We start from the raw sequence: 19,725 nt of genomic DNA, 5'->3' as shown, positions 1-19,725 counted from the left end.
GGGCCTGTTTTCCCTCATGGTTGTTCAGCCAACGGAGAGCTGTCACTCACTGCTTCTAGCCTGGGAAAGATAAAAAATTCAAAGTTGTTCTTAATGTACTATTATATTATTTCTCATTTCATTTCTTGTCCCTTGGTTATCTCATATTGTTACAGTATCTTACCTTTTTATCTGATATATTCTGTATATTTTTGTTTATTTGAAATAGGATAGGGAAGGGGGTAAAACAAGATGATTAGGAAGGGTGGAGGGAGAGAAATGGGGACAAAAATATGAGAAAGGGTAGAAATGTTTGTGAAGTAATGCACCTTCTATCTGGCGAATATAATGTAACCCTTCTATTAATTACAATAAAACTATATTAAAAATTAAAAGTTTGAAATAGCACTTCTACTAAATATGCATTGGTTTTTCCCCCATTGTAAAGTTGAACGTTTCTATCTCAGATTGCCAGGAACTATTTGTATTACACAGGTGCTTTTATAAGACAGGATGAGGTAAACCTTGAACTTAATGCCAGTTAATGACTATGAGCCTCTTCATCTATAATTTGGACCTCATATATCTATCTCTAGTATATTAATTAAAACTCAAAATGCTGACCTGGCTCTGGAGATGGTTGTTCTGTGCCAAGCTGAGTGTCTTACTTGGTAAACAAAAAGCTGGAGATGTAGTATTAACATGCTGGGGTTCTAAGAAGTTCCTACCAAAGGGGAAAGGATTCTTCTACTTGAGGTCAATTTGAACAGTAGGTAGATAGAACCAGTTGCTTCTGTTATTATTATTATTACTACTACTACTACTAATTTCTGTTATTATGGTACTTCTAATTATTTGATTTTCTTTGATGTTTTTTGCGATTTGCCTTGTGGCATCTCTGATTTTATTGATTTGAATTTCTTCCCTTTGTTGATCCCTCCCTAGTGTACTGTCAATTTTACCAAGAACTTGCTTTTTGTTTCCTTGACTTTATGTACAGTTTTTTTCACTCTTGCTCATTAATTTATGTTCCAGTCTTTGTTATCTTGTTCCATCTCATACTGTTGGGTTTGATTTGTTCTTTTCAAGCAGTTTTGTTTGCATCAGAAGGTTATTTACTTGAGCTGTTCCTGTTTTCTTTATGCGTGCAGTTAGGGCTATAAACTTTCAGCTGCTGCTTTTCCTGTTTCCCAGAGGCTCTGTTGTGATGTGTTTTCATTTTCACTGAATTATAAGAACTTTCTAATTTCTTACTTAATTTCTTCTGTGACCCATGTGTTTTTCTGTAGTGTGTTATTCAGTGTCTGAGTGCTTTCAGCACAGTGTTTTGTTGTTAAGAACTAGTTTGATTCCACTGTAGTCAGGATGCAAGGAGTTAATGGAATCCTCTTGTGTTTGCTTAGGTTCATTGTATGTCCTATAATATGATGAATTTTAGAGTATGTTCCATGGGTTTTGAGAAGACTGTAAATCGGCTCATGAAATACTCTGTAGATATTTTTTATCTATGTGAGTTGTAATGACATTTAATTCAGATTCTTCTATGCTTATCTTTGGTTTAGCTTCTCACTATTATTGTGTTGTAGTCTAACCTGTTCTGTAAGTGGAAAAGTGTTGGTTTAATGTATTTATATGTTTCATTGTCTTGTGCATAAATATTGGTAACTGTGATTTCCTCTCCATGGATCATTCCCTTAATTAGTATATAATGACCTTTTTTTATCTCTTTGTACTAATTTGAGTGAAAAAAATCTATTCAGATTGTTGTCCTTAAGGTACTATGTTATCTCTCATCTCTTTGGCTGTCCCTTAGTTATCTCATATTGTTACAGTATCTCACTTTGTTACCTGATATATCGGATATATTTATATTTGGTTATTTGAAATTGAATAGGGAAGGGGGAAAAACAAGGTGAGGGGTGGGGGTGGGTGGGAGGGAAATGGGGACCAAGACATGTGAAAGGGTATCAATGTATGTGAATTAATGCACCTTCTATCTGGCAAATATCATGTAACTCTTCTATTAATTACAATAAAAAATATAGGAAAAAAAAGAAAAAAAATCTATTCAATCAGATACCAATAAAGCTAGTCCTGCTTCTCGCGGGATGCATTTGCACAGATGTTTTTCCATTCCTTCACTCAAAAGTTGGTTTTATCTTTGACAGTGAAATGGGTCGCTTGGAAATAACATATAGATGGGTGTTGTGCTTTGATCCAGTGTACTGTTCTACTTCTTTGGTCAGAGAACTGAGTCTATTAGTGTTTAAGGTTATTATGAAGAGATGTGTCATGTTTCCTGACTTTTTTCCTGATTTCCCAATCTTGCTTCTTTATTGTCTAATGCGTTTCCTTGACTGGCATTGTTTTCTTCAGATTTTATGCTTCCCTTTATTATTCCTTGTAATTCTGTTTTAGTGTGTATGAAGTCATTTAATTTGTGTTGTCATGAAGGTTTTAGTTTCTCTGTCAGTTGGGATTGATGGCTTTACTTGGTACACAGTTTGAATTGGCAGTTACTGATCTTCAGGACTTAAACTGTACTATTCCAGCATTCCTTGCATTGGGTTTGTATGGAAGGATCTGTCCTTATTTTGATCTTCTTTCCTTTCCTTTTTTTCATATATTTTTATTGTAATTAATAGAAAGGTTACATTATATTCGCCAGATAGAAGATGCATTACTTCACATACATTGATACCCTTTCTCATGTCTTGGTCCCCATTTCCCCCCCCACCCCTCATCTTGTTTTCCCCCCTTCCCTATCCAATTTCAAATAACCAAATACAAATATATCCAATATATCAGATAACAAAGTGAGATAGTGTAACAATATGAGATAATCAAGTGATAGCAAAAGAGATGAGATAACATAATACAGTAAGGACAACAATCATTCATTATATGGCTTTTGTTTCTATATCCTAGATGTCCTTTCATTTAGCGTCTTTCCTTTCTTATATATTTCCATCTTTGATCTTACTGCACTTAAAATTAATTCCTTGATTTTTAATGCAAAGTTTTCACTAAAGTGTGTCTAGAAGTATTTCTTCTTGGATACTGTCTGCTAGGAGATTTATATACCTCTGTAAGGTGGGTTTTCTGTTATTATTCTATTGAATAGTTTTTCAGTAACTTTAACTTTGATTTCTTCCCCCTTATCAATCCCAATTATGCATACATTTTTTTCTTTTGGATGAATTTGCCCATTTGGGGATTTCTCTTTGGGATAATCTCCTTGCATTTCCCATGCCTTTGAGTTTTTCTAATTCCTTTGTTTTATCCTCAACTCCTGATACCCTATTTTCCATTTCGCTTACTGTGTTGCTTAGGCTTTCAGTTATGGTTTGCAGTAGGGACACTGAACCCTTAACGTTTCCAAGTTCTTTGTTGAAGTCCATCCTCATGGTGTTAAGTTCATCCCTTAATGTGGCATATAGTGTTTCTGTTTTTCTCTCCATATCTTTTTGTGAAAACTGTATTATTTTGTCAATTTCTCCTTACATTCTTCTACTTACTTTGGGATATCACCTTTATTTTGTTGGCAGATTCTCTCATCATTAATAGTTGTTTCGTCCTCCATTCTCCTTTACTGCCATTAGGGTTCTTCCTTGGATTGTTGTTGGCGTTAGGATTTGGTTTGTTTTGGAAGTCAGACAGAGGAGATGAGGAAGGGCTCTGTCCTCTCCTTTTCATCCTTTCTCAGGCAAGAGATAAGGATCCAGACAATACTGTGGGTCACCACAAGTGCTGGTCTCCTGTGGAAGGGTCAGTCACAGTTCCTGATATTGGTTTTGAGATGACTGGCAGCATTGTAAACGTTTTCTGTGTCTGAGTGCAGTGGTTACTCAGGGTTCTCTGTGCCGGTCACAGTCCCCGAGCCTCGGGCCGCTCTCTAGGTTTAGCTGCTTGTAGGTGTGATGGGGCACAATAGTTTGACCTCCCATGTGCTTGTGCCTTAGGTATAAGTTCTGCATTATTTATTCATTCTTCAGATTCTCTGTCTGTGTAGCTTTTTCTGCTTATCGATCTTTTGGGGGTAAAGTTAGAGCCCTAAGTCTCTTGAGTTGAGAGAGCAAGGGTGATTCCTTGTTACTGTACTGCTGTCTTCCCAGCATGACTTTGCTTTTCTATGGAGTTAAATGTGTATTTTCTTGCCCTAGAAATACTGAAATGATGTGAATTAATTTATGCAAAAGAAAGTTGTTTTCCATGGAAATTAAGTTAGAGTAGTATTGCTTGTTTAAACTAATTTCAGAAGTGTTTAGTCATTTTATTAGTGAATAAAATTGATGAAAACCTTGGGAAAATGCTGTAGAACAGTGCTGTGGAAAGCTTGTGATTAATAAGGGAAAAGGAGAGGATACACATGCTAATCTGTTTACATCTAAGATGTTTGGAGCTTATTAAAAGTTTGTATAAACTTCCAACTAATGAAGCATTAAATAAAATTAGACATTTCCTTTAAACTGTAAATTACTAATGTGGAAATAAATCTTGAGTATAATTTCTAAATAACTGACTTAAGATATCTTCCCTAACATTAGTAATTTACATATAAAGAATTAATTGAGTAATGTAACCATTTGCCAAACACACCAAATATGTTAGTAGAAAGTTCAAGGAAGCTAAACGTCCTTGGTTCTTGCATGTAGAGAGAAGAATCCAGGCAAGATAGTTACATAGTGAAGCTAGAAATGAAATAAAGCAGAGAAAAACAGCATTTGATATAGATATACTATGGGGAAGACTGCAGTTTGTTCGATGTCTATCATTTTGGCCCTTCAGCCATCTTATTCTTTCAGAGCCAGACTTATAGTTGAATAGTGAAAACTGAATGATTTACTGATGGATACACTTTTCTGCTTTCTGTAAAATTATGACCCAGATATTTACTCTCTCATCTTTATTTCTTCATTTTTTTTGCTAGTCCTGGGGTTTGACATTAGGATGTGGGCACTGTCATTGAGTTTTCACAAGTCTAGAGGTCTACCACTTGATCCCCAGCACTTCTGTCTTTTTCTGTGTATGTGGTGCCAAGGAGTTGAACCCAGGCCTTCATGCATGCTAGGCAAGCGTTCTACCACTAGGCCACGTTCCCGGCCCTTTTCTCATTTTTTAATCCTCCTTACTTCCTTATTCTTTTGTACCCTCTGCCTGTATTTTATTGTTGGGTAGATTTTGGTTTATCAGCTTATCCTTATCCGTCTCTGCAAGCTGTAGTGGCCACAGTTTTCCCTGTCAGCTTTTCTGCTAACTTATTAGTAATAAGTAATATTCCGCTAGAATGCCACACTTGCTTCCTTGGGGAAGATTTGTCTCACTCATCCTTGCTTGTTTCCTAAGTTTATGTAAGGTAGAGTAGCACAAATAGTCTTTATTATCTCATTTTCTAATTGGAGCAAATTTCTAACAGACCAGTTTAACTTGCACATGTAAGGTCAAGGCATTATTTCATCTTAAGCATCTTTCTCCCTTTGATGTGTTTTCTCTGGGTCCCAGACAGTTGCAAATAATTGTATTCTGACTCAACAAAAAGTGCTCCTCCTCTTCTCTTCTCCCTGCCCTCCCGAAATAAGGACTACTTACTCAGGCTGACAAATTAAGCAAGAGAAAGGTCAGGCATCAATAACTCCTCCATTTTGTTTATAGCCTCTGTCTTCAGCCACTCTCCCTCGCAGTTGTTTGCGGGCATTTTGGAATCCAAGAATGACCTGATTGCATACCAAATCCAAGGAACTCTATTGTCACAGGCCCCATTTGACCATTCCTTTGACAGTAGAATGTCAGAACATCTAATGCCACCACCCAGTACCTGCAGCCTGGGTCTGTTTGGCCTGTACATACGTACTCATCTCTTGCCTTCAGTTCTCCCTATGTAACCTAAGATAAAGATATATTTTATGCCTACCCACAAAGTTCTGTCTTCTATTGACTGTGATATAATAAATCTTCTTCTAATTTCACCATATTTCTTTATTTGGCATATAGGAACAAGTTTCTCGACATGATTTGGTGCTCCTTGAATTAGATTCTGGAATTTAAAACTTCAGTTTCAGCTTTGTTTTAGGGATGTAGAGATATAAGAAATTAACTTGAACAATAGTCTAGACTCATTTCCAGTTCTTCGCAGCACAGACTGGCCTGAGGACAATGGCTCAGACCTTGCTTCAAATGTATAGAAAGGAAAGGAGAATTCTCTCCAACACCTTTGACACAAAATTAAATACATTGGATCTTCATTAGATTTACTATTCTTTGCTAATATTTACATATCTTTCAGCTCACTCTTTTTTTCCAGATTTTTTTTTCTTCCCTGGTCAAGACCACAAAAGAAGTAACATAGAATCATGTTTCTTAATTATCTCTAAATCTGAGTACCTCATTCCAGATTTATATTATCAAGTCACTAAGCCTGACTTGGCCACCATTATTGCATCAATGTATTTTCGAAACAAGTGTCTAACCTACAGGATTCCTGAGAAGAAGGGAAGGAGCTTATATATGTAAAGTAGTTCACACATAATGTCTAATTTCCACATATCTTTTCCCTTATCAACTCTAGATAAAACTGTACATCTAGAAAAACAGCCAGCCTGGACAGCAAAGTCCATGAGACTCTTGTCTCCAATTAATCACCTAAAACTGGGAATGGATTTGTGGCTCAAGTGGTTAGCTGTGGTACCAGCCTTGGATGAAAGTCAAATCCCAGTACTGACATACACACATACTAACACACACACACTCAAAGAGGGTTTAGGGATTGTATTATGGCAGAAGAAAAGAAGACTGGGTTCTAGGAAAAAGTACACACACATATATATATATATATATTTATACATATGATATGTGGGCTTCACTAGATATTTTATAAGTTCTTTTCTCTTATGTTGTGTTTCTTCTTCTCCTTAAAATATAGATCCCATGCGTGGTCCCAGAAAGCTGGAAGTAGTAGAGGTCAAATCTCGACAAATCACCATCCGGTGGGAGCCATTTGGATACAATGTCACCCGTTGCCATAGTTATAATCTCACAGTTCACTACTGTTACCAAGTCAGAGGACAAGAGCAAGTGAGAGAAGAAGTAAGCTGGGATACAGATAATTCCCACCCTCAACACACAATCACTAACCTGTCACCCTACACCAACGTCAGCGTGAAGCTCATCCTCATGAATCCTGAGGGGCGGAAGGAAAGTCAAGAGCTCATAGTGCAGACAGATGAAGATGGTGAGCCCTTTTAAACAATGCTTTGGTGCCAACTGTGTGCTTCCACTAGCAACGTTTATTTCTTTCAGTGTAAGAGGCTTATAGTGACAACGGAAGGAACGATTGTTTCGTTGCCTAATAGTAAAGCAAGTGTACCGCTGTTCTGTACTCTTATTATTTTCAATATAGGGACTGAAGATATAGAAGTTGATCTTTGTTGGCTATACAGTACTTCTATGTTTATTGCTGATTCTATATTTCTCTAAATGATTTTATCAGATTTTGCTAAATCATTGGACATTTGTTTTGGGGGATCCCAGTTGAGTTATGTGAAATGCTTATTCTGATATATTTGAATGACATTTCTGAAACTTTTTTTTCTACTGCTGATAAAAATTCAGTTCAAAATAGAGGCTGCCACTGCTTTTACACAGTACTGACAAGCCTTGCCATTGAGTTGGCTGTCACAAAATGAGACATTTTCCCCATATGGACAGTATTGCAAACAGAAATCAGGTTAATAAACAGAGACTTTACATATAAACCTTGCATGTCACCAAAAACTCATAAAAAATAAAACCCTCTGAAGTAATTTTAAATGGTAAAAAATAATATATCTTGAAAACCAGAGCATAGGTGCAAATGTACTTTTTCCCTGATTGTACATAGAGCTTTGGTTTATAAAACCATGTTCATAAGTATACCTAAAATATAATATCAGCATATTATATAAGTAGCCTAAAATTCATTTGCCAGATGTCAAAATAGATGACAAAGTACATGGGGAGTTCATTAAATGGATAAATTTATTCCTAGAAAAAATAGATGTTAATCTATTTTTGTTTCTTCATACAACTAGTTATAATTTTGATAATTAATTTTGATTACTTATTAAATTGTTAATGAAATAGGAAGATTGATATTTGTAGGATTTTTTTTGCTGCTGTTAGTTTTTGTTGTTTCTTTTTGGTGCTAGTACTGAGGTTTGTATTGGGGCTCATATTCTTGCTCAGCTTTTTAAGCCAGATTTCCACTTCTAGAATTTTGGTTAATTGGGGGGAAAAAGAGTCTCATGGACTTTGCCTGTTCAAGCTGGCTTCACATTGCAATCGTCACATCACAGCCTCTTTAGGATTAGAGGTGTGAGCCACCAGCACTCCACTGATGCTTTGCATTTTGAGGAGTTAGCAAAGTGGGTTTGAATGTTTATTACATACTTACCTACTATTGTGCACTTTGGCTGATGAAGAATGACCTTGAAACAGCCCATTAACTGGCAGGCACAGTATTTCCTTTGTCCATTATATTGAACTTCTGTTGCTTACTCTCCAACAGTTATTTGGCATCATATGTATGTATATGTATATGTATACATATATGTATATGGTTAAATGTATGTGTATATGCATGCATATATATACATACATGTGTGTATTTACTTATACATATGTATGTGTGTAATATATATGTGTATATATATATATGTGTGTGTGTGTATATATACATATATGTAGACAGGAGTCCTTACAGTTTTATTTCTTCCTGTTCCAGGGGAACAGGTGAACATGGTCCCTTGCTCCTTGTATTTCCAAATTTATTATGTTCCTATATATTGTTGTTTTTACTTCCAAAACATTAGGTTATTTTCTCTCAACTTCCACTACCAGAATTATATGTTAAAATTCTGTCATTATTTCTAACCTTTGAGGCCCTTGCCTTTTCTGACACTAAGGCACAACTCTTCACTCATTAATTTGTAAAATGTACCTTTCCCTCCAAGACTTTTCAGTGGCTTGTTCTCTTTATTGGAAACCTTAGCTTTCAAAGTCTTTTCTAGAATCTTGACTCACATTCTAGAAGTAATAATTTCCCTGTACTGTAGCCTGTTATCTCAATATGTGTCTGGAATGTCATGTTCCTTGCTTCTAGGACTTCTTTCTTCCCTTTTCCCTTTCTCCCTGTCTTGATGACTTTATCCTTCATCCTGTTCTTATCTATCTGACTTCTTGGCTACTTCTCAAGTCCATCTTTTGCTCATCCTTCTAAGTTTTCTCACTGAAAAATCCAGCCTTTACCACCTATTTTATACTCATGCTTTTACCTTATTTGCACTTGGTAAGACCCTGATTGCTCCAAACTTTAATTTCATGCTATGAAAAATGAAAATAACTACTCTCAGTCACATTAAGGTTATAAGAAATTTACATGAGAGATAATTGTAACTGCTAGAGAGGGAACATTTTTATTAATTATAATCTTTGAATAGCTGTATGGAGGGATTTCAATTCAATGTGTCAGTTTATGAGTGCAATGCATCTTGATCAATGTCACGTTCCTGTCATTCTTTCCCATCTCTCTCAACCTCACTGATATCCTCCAGTGACTGTTTCAGCATGAGAACTTTCTTATTACTTATTGCTGCTATTGTTGTTGTTATAATCCATAGCAATGCTGAAACTCTTTTGTTCATTACAATGCATGTATTTCATTTTAACTCTTAACTACTTACAAGGAGAAACCATTAGTCATTCTTCAATAGCAATATGCATGGTATTGGGTAGGACATAAACACTCAAAAATACAAAATTAGTTCTTACCTGAAATAATAAAGCACATTAGTCCTTACATAAGAAAATAAAGTACTATTGGTCAACAGTTAGTTCAAGTTGTCAGCAGCACAAATGGTTAAGCCAGTGAGTAATTAAATGAAGTCATTTCTAGAGACAAAGCAGGGAAGACCTGCTAGAATGGGACACCACTCAACAGTTTTGAGTTTCATATTGAGAACTAACACAAGCCACAGTGTCTTTGAAGTCCTTTGATAAGGTCAGATTCATTTATTTTGTGTTTATTTGTTTAAATTATCTCCCCACCTCTAGGATCAAGACTTTACATTGTTTATAAATAGAAAGCTATTGCTCTCATAGCACCCCAACATCCAGCTAATTAGAAAAACAGTCATTATAAATTACATTGTCTAACCAACTCACCAAACAAACACAAAACAACTTCAAAAAATGAAGATAAGAAAGATAAAAAGAGTAATTGTGGAAAAACATGAAGTTTGAAGAGTAAATGTAAGGTTGTTCTGGTTACTTACAATTAACAAAGTTAAGCTTTCCTTTATTGCTATTTCAGTTTTTACCAATGTATATATGTGGAAACATAACTGTTAAGTATATTACAGGAAAGCAGGTTCCAGAGGAAGCACACATCTTTCATTCTAGCTATGTAAGAGGCTGATACCCAGAGTATGAGTGTTTGAAACCAGCTGAGGCAGAAAAGCTCAAGAGACTCTAACAAAAAAGCTGGGCTGGAAACTTGACTTAAATAGCAGAGTGCTAGCAAACCAAGCATCATGAGGCCATCTGACTTCAAATCCTGCCACCTGGGATAGCCTAAAACTGTATGAGACAAAGTTAGATATTTACATAGTCAAAGTTCAGAAAGACACTGTCTTTATCTTACTAATTAATTAATCTTCTGGTGGTTTTAAAGTTCAATTTCTTATTCTTTTTATTAATAAAATTACATGAATACAATTAACATTTTCCTGTCAATAGTTCAGAAATGTTTTCAATTATAAGATATCCCCAGGATATTTGAATCTGTTTATCCTTTAAGATGTTCTTTGATCAAAATAGTTTGAAAACTGTCATTTGATTTTACTCTCATATGCTCTTTACCTACCAAACACATGAATCCAAATGTGTATTTTTTGAACATTTACTTATTTGAGCCTCATCTAAGTTAATAAATCTTCAAATAGGAAATTATCCTGAAATAACATTCTCACATCATTTTGTCTTGATTATGTGAGCAGAGAGTGACATCGTAATAAACTCTTTCAAGGCAAGCATCAGTATTCCGTCAAGGTGTCTTCTCTTAAGGATGACGTCCTATGGGCATAGAAGAACGCTCTAATGTTCTAGATCTAATGGTGATGTTCTGGGTTATGATAACCTCTTTAGTACCTTGCTTGTCTTTCCTTTAATGTAGACTACTGTAGATTTCAGCTTCATATGAACACTTAAGTACATTTATAGATTTTCTCCATTAGGAATCATTTTACTCTAACTACTTTAGGAATGATGCAACTAAAATGCCAGGAGGCTTGGCAGTTTGTCTACATTTGCAGCTTAATTATTGAAGAGTCTTCCATCACTAAGGCCTGTGATATGTAACTGTAATTTTTTTCTTCTAAAATTGTACGTAGCTCTTTAGAGTAACTGCAGGGACTCCAAATCTAACTAATATGAGTGTGTCCTCAACTAAAAAAATGAGTTTGGTTTAAAATTTTTTCACTTCCTTTTGAAATTCCAGGCAGCCTCTCCAGACCAGCATTCTTTCTGAATATTAAATAGATAATTCATATCCACACAATATAAAATGTTTCTCCAGCCCTCCTTTAAAATTTTGTGGTGTCAAGCACTGGTGACTCACACCTATAATCCTAGTTACTTAGAAGGCTGAGATCTGCCAGCCTAGACAGACATATTCATGAGACTCTTACCTCCTTTTAACAAGCAAAAGCCCGAGTTGGAGGTGTTGCTCAAATGATAGTGTGCCAGGCTTAGGTGACAAAGATAAGCAAGAACTAGAGACCCTGAATTCAACTCTAGTACTGGTATCATCCCCCAACAAAAAAATTCTGAGCTGTTTATTCATTAATCAAGGATACACGTTTGAATTGCTTCTACTTTTATTATGAATTGAAAAGCTGCTGTATTTTTGCACACATTTTTGAGCTGAAATGCTTCTTTATAGTTTTCTTGAGTGTTTATCCAGATAATCAATAAGTATATCTAGGACTGAGATTGCTGGTTATATTATAAATCTGTTTTGGACTATTTGAGAAATAGCAAGACCATTTTCAAAGTAGCTGTGTGATTTTTCATTCCTTCCTGCATTGTATTAGGGTTATCATTTCTCTGGGTTTTCCAACTGTCTAGTGTGTGTGTGTGTGTGTGTGTGTGTGTGTGTGTGTGTGTGTGTGTGTGTGTGTGTGTGCGCGCGCGCGTGTGCCTTGTAAGTATTCTTTGAAGAACTATTTGTTCAGCTCCTATGCCTATTTCTAATTATATTTTTTTCATTATTGTGTTTTAATGGCTTATATATCCTAAGTAAAAGTCTGTTATAAGATGTGTGATTGGCAAAAACTTCATTCTATTCCATGTGTAATCTTTTTCTTAACACTACCCATAGAAACACTATAGCTTTCCATTTTAATGAGACAGAGTTAATTTATATTTCCTTCTGTTGGTGCTGGGTATCAGGATGTCTAAGAAGTCACTGCCTAGTCCAAGTACATGTAGGTTTCCACCAAAATTCTTCTCCAAATGTTATTTAGTTTAATTCTTAAGTATTAAGTCTGTTTTGGTTTAATTTTTTATATGTAACAGGAGAGAAGAATACATTCTTTTTTTATTTTATTTATTTTTTATTGTAATTAGTAAAAGGGTTACATGATATTTGCCAGATAGAAGGTGCATTAATTCACATACATTGATACCCTTTCACATGTCTTGGTACCCATTACCCTCCCCCCCCACCCCCCACCCATCCTGGTTTTCCCCCCTTCCCTATCAAATTTCAAATAACCAAATACAAATAAATTCAATATATCAGATAACAAAGTGAGATACTATAACAATATGAGATAACCAAGGGACAGCAAAGGAGATGAGAGACAACATAGTACATTAAAGGATAACAATCATTCGTTATTCTTTTAAATAAGTATGCCATGCACTATTTGTTGGCAGATTATTTTCTCCTCATTTGATTTTCTGCCAATACTGGGCTTGAACTCAGGTCTTGGGTATGACCCTTAGTTTATTTGCTCAAGGCTGACACAGCTTCACTTCCATCTTATTTTGGTGGTTCAGTGGAGATAAGAGTCTCATGGACTTTTGTTGAAACCAGCGGCTTCAATCCTGAGCTTAAGCCTTCTGAATAGATAAGATTACAGGCATGAGTCAATCAGCACTTGGCCTGAAAAATAATACTTAAAAGTAATATTCAATTTTTATTTTCTAGAAAACTGATAAAGAAATTTGCATTTTTCTTATTTGAGGTATTGGAAAGATAACATGAAATTTCCCTGAATATTAATGATTTTAGAAAACATATTGTTGTACAATCTTTATTTTCATTTCTTTCCAATAGATATACTCATTTTTATATATACATATATAGAAAGATACATATGTGTGTATATAGTATGTGCATATATACACACACATATATGTGTGTGTGTATTACATGCATATGTATTCTTTTGGGCCTGGAATCTGTTTTCTTGCCTGGTCTTGAGCCATTGCTCCTCTGTTGTTAGTCACCAAGTAGATTTTGTATGTATTCTTTTGACATGTTTTTGTCACTCAATATTATGATTATAAAGTATGTCCCTGCTGTTTTATGTAACTGTCATTTATTTTCAGTTAATATTTTCGTCATGTGACTGTAAGTTTGTTAGATTCTTTGTTTTCCAGGTTGTTTTTATTCTTATTAAACTCACTGCTAGACTAACATTTTTATATACATATTTTGGTTCCAGTGAGCAAGCATTTTAGCAAGGAATATATCTAAGGGTGTTTGTGCATGTTGTTTTTATTTTCAAGACAGTATTTTATTATGTGGCCCAGGCTAACCTTAAACTCATGGTCCTACTTCCTGCCTCATCTGATGGCATTACAAGAATGTGTCACCATGTCCAGCTTGTTCTAGGTATCTATCTTTAACTTTATCACATGTCACCTGGTAATTTTCCAGAATGGCTTACCTACATTCATTCCTGCATGCAGTATATGTAGAATCTGACTGCCCATATCATCTTCATTTTCTTTAAAAGAAAGTGAAGAAATTCAGATAAGCTTTGTCTAATTGATGAACACTTTAAAGAAAAATTCACTGAATTATTCTTTCTAAGGTCAGAGTAGTTCCATTGGTTTTAATTTGAGTTTTCTCTATAGACAATCAAGCCTTATGCCTCAATGGAGAATTAAAACTTAACTTTAGCATTTTCTTTCTAATCCTTCTTCAGTCCCAGGTGCTGTTCCTACTGAGTCCATCCAAGGAAGTACCTTTGAGGAGAAGATATTTCTTCAGTGGAGAGAACCAACTCAAACATATGGTGTCATCACTTTATATGAGGTAGTATATACATTTATTGATAATTTTTGATGATATTGTCTAATGATAGCCTAGGCTGTCTAGTATTTTTAGAGTGCATAATTTCATTATGCCTACTGAGACATTTAATGCTTTATCAAGTTGAGGGTATTATATAATAGCAATTTTGTGCGTGCTTGTACCAGGACTTAAGCTCAGGATTTTGCATTTTTTGCTTGCTTTTTCCCCTCATATCCAGTGCTCAGCCAGTCGAGGCACACTACCATTTAAGCTTTTTCCTGGTTAATTGAAGATAAAAGTTTCAAAGGCTTTCTGCCCAGACTAGCTTTAAATTGGGGTGCTCATATCTCAGCCTCCTGAAAATGGATAGGATTACAGTCATGAGTCACTGGCACCCAGCTTTAAAAAGAAAAGTTTTAAATGAGTTTTTGATAACCATGTACAATTTCAAGGTGTGTATATGAAATGAGTTCTTCTATTCTGGATTATATGTTATTCTATATTAAAAGCCAGTACAACATTTTTTAAAGTTTTGCTTATTAAAAACTGCAAGTATTTGGAAATATATGCTAATTTGGAAGCAAACACTGAATCCTATTCTTTCTTCGCTATGAGATATTTTTCTTCTGAATTGTAAAAGAATGCTGATTATTCAATTAGCAAAGTCAGTAGTAATTGTCTCAGGAATAACGGCAGAATAATGTCTTCGGGTTCTTTGTATTAACAAACCATCCGTTAGACTTCATTGACACAGTTTTGTCGACTGAGCATATCAAACCGTTGAGTGACAGACAGCAGAGAAGAAATTGATGAATTGTTCCAGGAAAAAATAACAGCAATAACAGGGTGACATTCATCAGCAGATGTGTGTGTGGGCATCAGTTCATTGTTCTATTGTCATAGAAACAAGCAGGAACATTTTTTTTAGCTAGCATTTATTTGAATGCAAATTCAACAAAATTATATGTTGTAAGGTTTCTAAAAATTGTGGCAGGTCCTCCCATGGAACCTCTGCCTGAATCCCTTTCAGAACTCCTGACAAAAGCCCGTGCGAGAAGCTGTCAGCAGTAATCACTGATGAACCCCTTCTCTGACCCACCTAGCCTTCCATGGAAGTTTCCTGAGGTCTTTGGAAAATTAGTGTTGAAGTGCAAGAAAAGTGGATGAATAGCAAAATGAAGAAAGATGAAAGGAAAAAATATGATTTTTAAACTTTTGTTCATGATCATTGGCTTATTTATTATATAAAAATATTTGTGTAGTGATGAAAATTCATGGCTCAGCATTTCCTAAAACTTTTCAAACTTTAGAATCACATCAAATGAACTCTGTTTTGATCTTCCACATATGAGAATCCTTTACTTCAATTTTGGTCCTGTGGACATTTTCAAGCCTCTTGTTTTGGGAATTCTTGCATAAGAATATTGAGATTTGTTTACTTGAAAACATGGTCTTGGAAGTCCACTTTAAGATGCAAGCAGTGGGCCTACTCACCCTGAAAGTCACATGTTGTTATCTAAACAGATAGAAAATAATACCAAAACTCTTTCTTTCTCATCCTACTGGACATTTATCTTTATGTGATGAGTAACTTCACCATGAAAACAGCAGGGAAAAGAATAACTCAAAGGAAGAACTCATTTATCTCTCAGACTCACCAGCCAAGATCTCCCAGTTGAACACTGATCTAAGTGCTGGTACATGGGGATTTGGGATTGTGTCATAAATCAAAGTTTTAAAAAGTGGATATTTGTAAGTAGAGCAGATAGATTCATTTTTCTGTGGACCCAAGGGGGAAATTGCAAACATGTGAATCAGGCTTAAGTGATTAAGTACAAGTTTTGTGGTCACCAAATCTTTCTCTTGTTCTTAGCAGATTTCTACAGAAGAAGAAAAGGGGTCCTGGGGTCCTCAGGTACATTCTGTCTCTAGGTAGAACCTCCAAAAGAGACTCTTGATTAGATCATGTGTCCCAGTGCGCTGATTCACCTGAACTATGCTAGTCTGTAGTCAACACAGCTTCTGTGATGAAAGATCAATGTGAACTAAGACTGGATTCCCTCTCTGGAGGATTGTGGTCTTCTGGCACAAACCCTAGAATTGGAGACAACTGTTTTATTCTCTAATGAAACAGCGATTATAGGAACAGTGGATTCTATATGGACTCACATATGAATATAAACAGATAAATGTCATTGCTAGAGAAACTTCAGAAATAAATAAATAGATTTCTTTAAGGCAAGTGACATATTTGGGTGATTTTTGGAGAACAGAAATAAAAACAGATTGTTATAGATAGAAAGGTGTATTCTAGATTTTTTTTAATTTAAAAAGACTGACAGATTTATGTAAGATTTTAAACTACAGTCTGGCACATTGCTGCATGCCTGTAATCTCTCTACTGGGGATACTAAGGCAGAAGAACAAAAGGGTTGATGGCCAGTCTTAGCTACATAGTGAGACCTTGTCTCAAAAAAATATTTTACTGGGGAATAATGAAATATTTGATGAAGAAAATCTTAATAGACTGAGATAAATTGCTTGTAATGCAGACTCAATACAGTCTAATAAGTAAAAATCAAAACAACTCATTAGGAAAAATGTGGATGAAGAATTGGATGAAACAATTCAGAAAAAATGGCAATGACATGCAAAGATTTCACTGTGTACATATGGTAATACGTCTGCTTAACCCAACTAATTATTAAGCAATGAAATAAAATGTTTTAATGTCTATAGTAACATTAATCAGTAAAATGAAGTATGCCCTGCATAGACTTACTGGAGAAGTGTATTTTTGTAGGCAATTTGAGAGTATCACAATTTAAACATTACATATTAAACTTATTTCTAGAAGTTGTCAGTCAGGAATGCATTAGGATACAGTTCCAAATGTTTGCAACTTTTGTGTCTCAATGAATCTTTGCATTTTTTTTAATCTCTAATGAGTAAATCAGTCTCTTGATCATCAGAGTAACCCAACAACAGGAAGAAAGGGAGGGAGAAGGGAGAGGGAGAGAGAGAGAGAAAGGGAGGGAGACAGGGAAAGGGAGGGAGAGAGAGAGAGGGAGAGGGAGAGAGAGAGGGAGAGAGAGGGGAGTTAGGAGGGATGAGAGGGAGGGAGGAAATGAGGGAGGGAAGGAAGGGAGAAAGGAAAAAGAAAGAAGGAAGGAAGAAAAGAAAGAAAAGAAAAGAAAAAAGAAAAAAGCTTGGTCGGTACTCCTGACTCATATATAGTTCTGAGATCTGAGGAACAAAGTTCAAAGCTAGCCTGGGTGGGATCTTATCCAATTAACCACCCCAAAGCCAGAAGTGAATCTATGCCTCAAGCAGTAGCATAGTCTTGAGGAGATAATATTAAGGGACAAAATCTAGACCCTGAATTTAAGCCCCAGCACCAGCACACAAGAAAATAAGGCTTGGTTTACATAAATAAATTTTGGGAGTAAAGAAACAACAACAACAAAAAATGTACTGTGTCTCTCTGCTAGAAGCAGCTGGGCTTTTGGCAACTAACAATCTGAAGAAGAAATAAAGTACCAAACCCAGATCGTCAGTTTAACATGTGAATGAACTGAGTGAGGTGTTTTGTTCAGGAACAAAGTAGAGTAGGACTGGACTTTTCAGTTGATTAGGACATTGTCCTATCAAGAGTTGAAGATCTCAAGATGCTGAGCCTGGATAACTTGGGCAGAGTCAATTGCCATTGACTGAAATGTTACTGTAATTCTCCTTCACATCATTTTTACAATAAAAAAGGAAGTTATAATTTCTTTTAAAGTTTGGTTTCAATATTGAATACTTTCCATGATCTAATCCCAATTTATATTTATCACTTAATCTCCCTTTTTTTTCCTCCTGAATTCAATGAGGTATATATAGGAAGTTTTTTTTTTTATCAAAGTGTCTTCTGAATTCTCTCCCCCCTCCACTTGTGCTCCTCTAGCTTCTTCTTCTCTTCTCCCATAATATACATACTTCTGCTGCTCTTTTGGTATTCCATTTAAATGGTTTCCTTTCCTTTTATGTACCCTTTGCCCTTCATGTCTCTGAAATTCAACTTGATTATCTATTTATTTGTATTTATGGAGATCTCAAGTAAAGGCCTGATTTTTATGCTGGCTGTAATTATTCCCAACTCAACTCTGGGAAAATTTTCCCTAAACTCTTACTCCCGTATACTGTTGATGAAACTGTCCATTTAGAATTAGAAACTTAAAGGAGAGAGAGGTAGGTAATTTTGGAAGATGTTAGGCACTTAGAAATCAAAATCAGTATATAAGCATAGTTCATTCTATCTCACCTAAATTTAACTTCCTCCCTTCCCCACATTTGTTTTTTGCATCACAGTGGTTTCTCATGGGCACACCATACAATTACTCAGATTCCTATATGGTATCAGAGTCTATTTTTATTCAAAGATTTTATTAACTTATTTTTATATCATATTTCAAATGTCATGTTTAACAACCAAGTATTCAAGAAGGCAATCTATATATGCAATCACTGGCACATAGATTTTAGAACATAACTAAAATTAAGCTGAGAGTTTGTATGTCATAGATATATATCAATCTATATAATATAGCATTATGTCTATAGAGTATCTGTCTCACCATAGATTTTTATGTCTGTGTAGTTTATATCTCTAAGACCATGTCAGTAACCTTGGGTACCTGAATATTGAGTCATTGCTCTTTCACTGTTTGGATCTAATAGCCACATATCAAGGAGACCATGTACCTTTTGTTCTTTTGGCCTTGGCTTATCTCATTCAGCATGATTCGCTCTAGTTTCATCCACTTCCCAGCGAATGCCATTATTTTATCTTGTATGTTGACTATGTAGAATTCTATTGTATATATGTACCACATTTTTTTTGTATCCATTCATCTGCAGTGGGGCATCTGAGTTGTTTCCATTTCTTAGCTATTCTGAACAGTGCAGCGATGAACATAGCTGGGTATCACAGTCTTTATAGAGGCTTCATTCCAATGCCCTCACCCTCATTCAGCAATCATGTGCAGGTGTAAAAGCTTCCCAGGCTTTCCTTCTGGGAGCTTCCCTGCTGCCCTCTCCACTGCCAAGTACTTAATAGGCACTTAATCAACATTTGCTGAATTAACAATCGAACAAAAGTTTTGGAGGGCTGTGTTGCCTGTGGATTTGATTACAGACATGCATGGTGGTACTTGAACGTCACTGTCAAGACAGGTCAGCAGCTGCTTACTGCCTGTGGCCTCTGGGATAAGCCATGGAACTCTGCAAGTTAGCTTGCCCCTGAATCTCAATTTCATTCAGGACTCAGACACCTAGGGCTCTGGCTTTGTGGGTAATTTTGTGAGGATGGGGGTAGGGATTGAGTCATGAAATTTCTGACCCAACTACATTATTAGAGGTAAGGA

The 19,725-nt window shown here is 35.6% G+C and overlaps 1 protein-coding gene across 8 annotated transcripts in view; it reads left to right on the top strand.

The window, feature by feature from the left end:
* Ptprm (protein tyrosine phosphatase receptor type M) overlaps positions 1 to 19,725 on the top strand; it is a 750,652-nt gene that overhangs the window by 421,630 nt on the left and 309,297 nt on the right. For all 8 annotated transcript variants that reach the window (XM_090353479.1, XM_090353477.1, XM_090353478.1 and 5 more), the window contains exons 8-9: positions 6,899 to 7,207; positions 14,232 to 14,341. In XM_090353479.1, coding sequence (XP_090209605.1) covers positions 6,899 to 7,207; positions 14,232 to 14,341 — 419 coding nt within the window. The remainder of the gene's footprint in view (positions 1 to 6,898; positions 7,208 to 14,231; positions 14,342 to 19,725) is intronic.

Source organism: Megascapheus bottae, chromosome 19 (genome assembly GCF_031878675.1).
Source record: "Megascapheus bottae isolate mThoBot1 chromosome 19, mThoBot2.hap1, whole genome shotgun sequence".
Lineage (NCBI taxonomy): Eukaryota > Metazoa > Chordata > Mammalia > Rodentia > Geomyidae > Megascapheus > Megascapheus bottae.
This window is presented reverse-complemented; position numbering and strand designations above follow the sequence as displayed.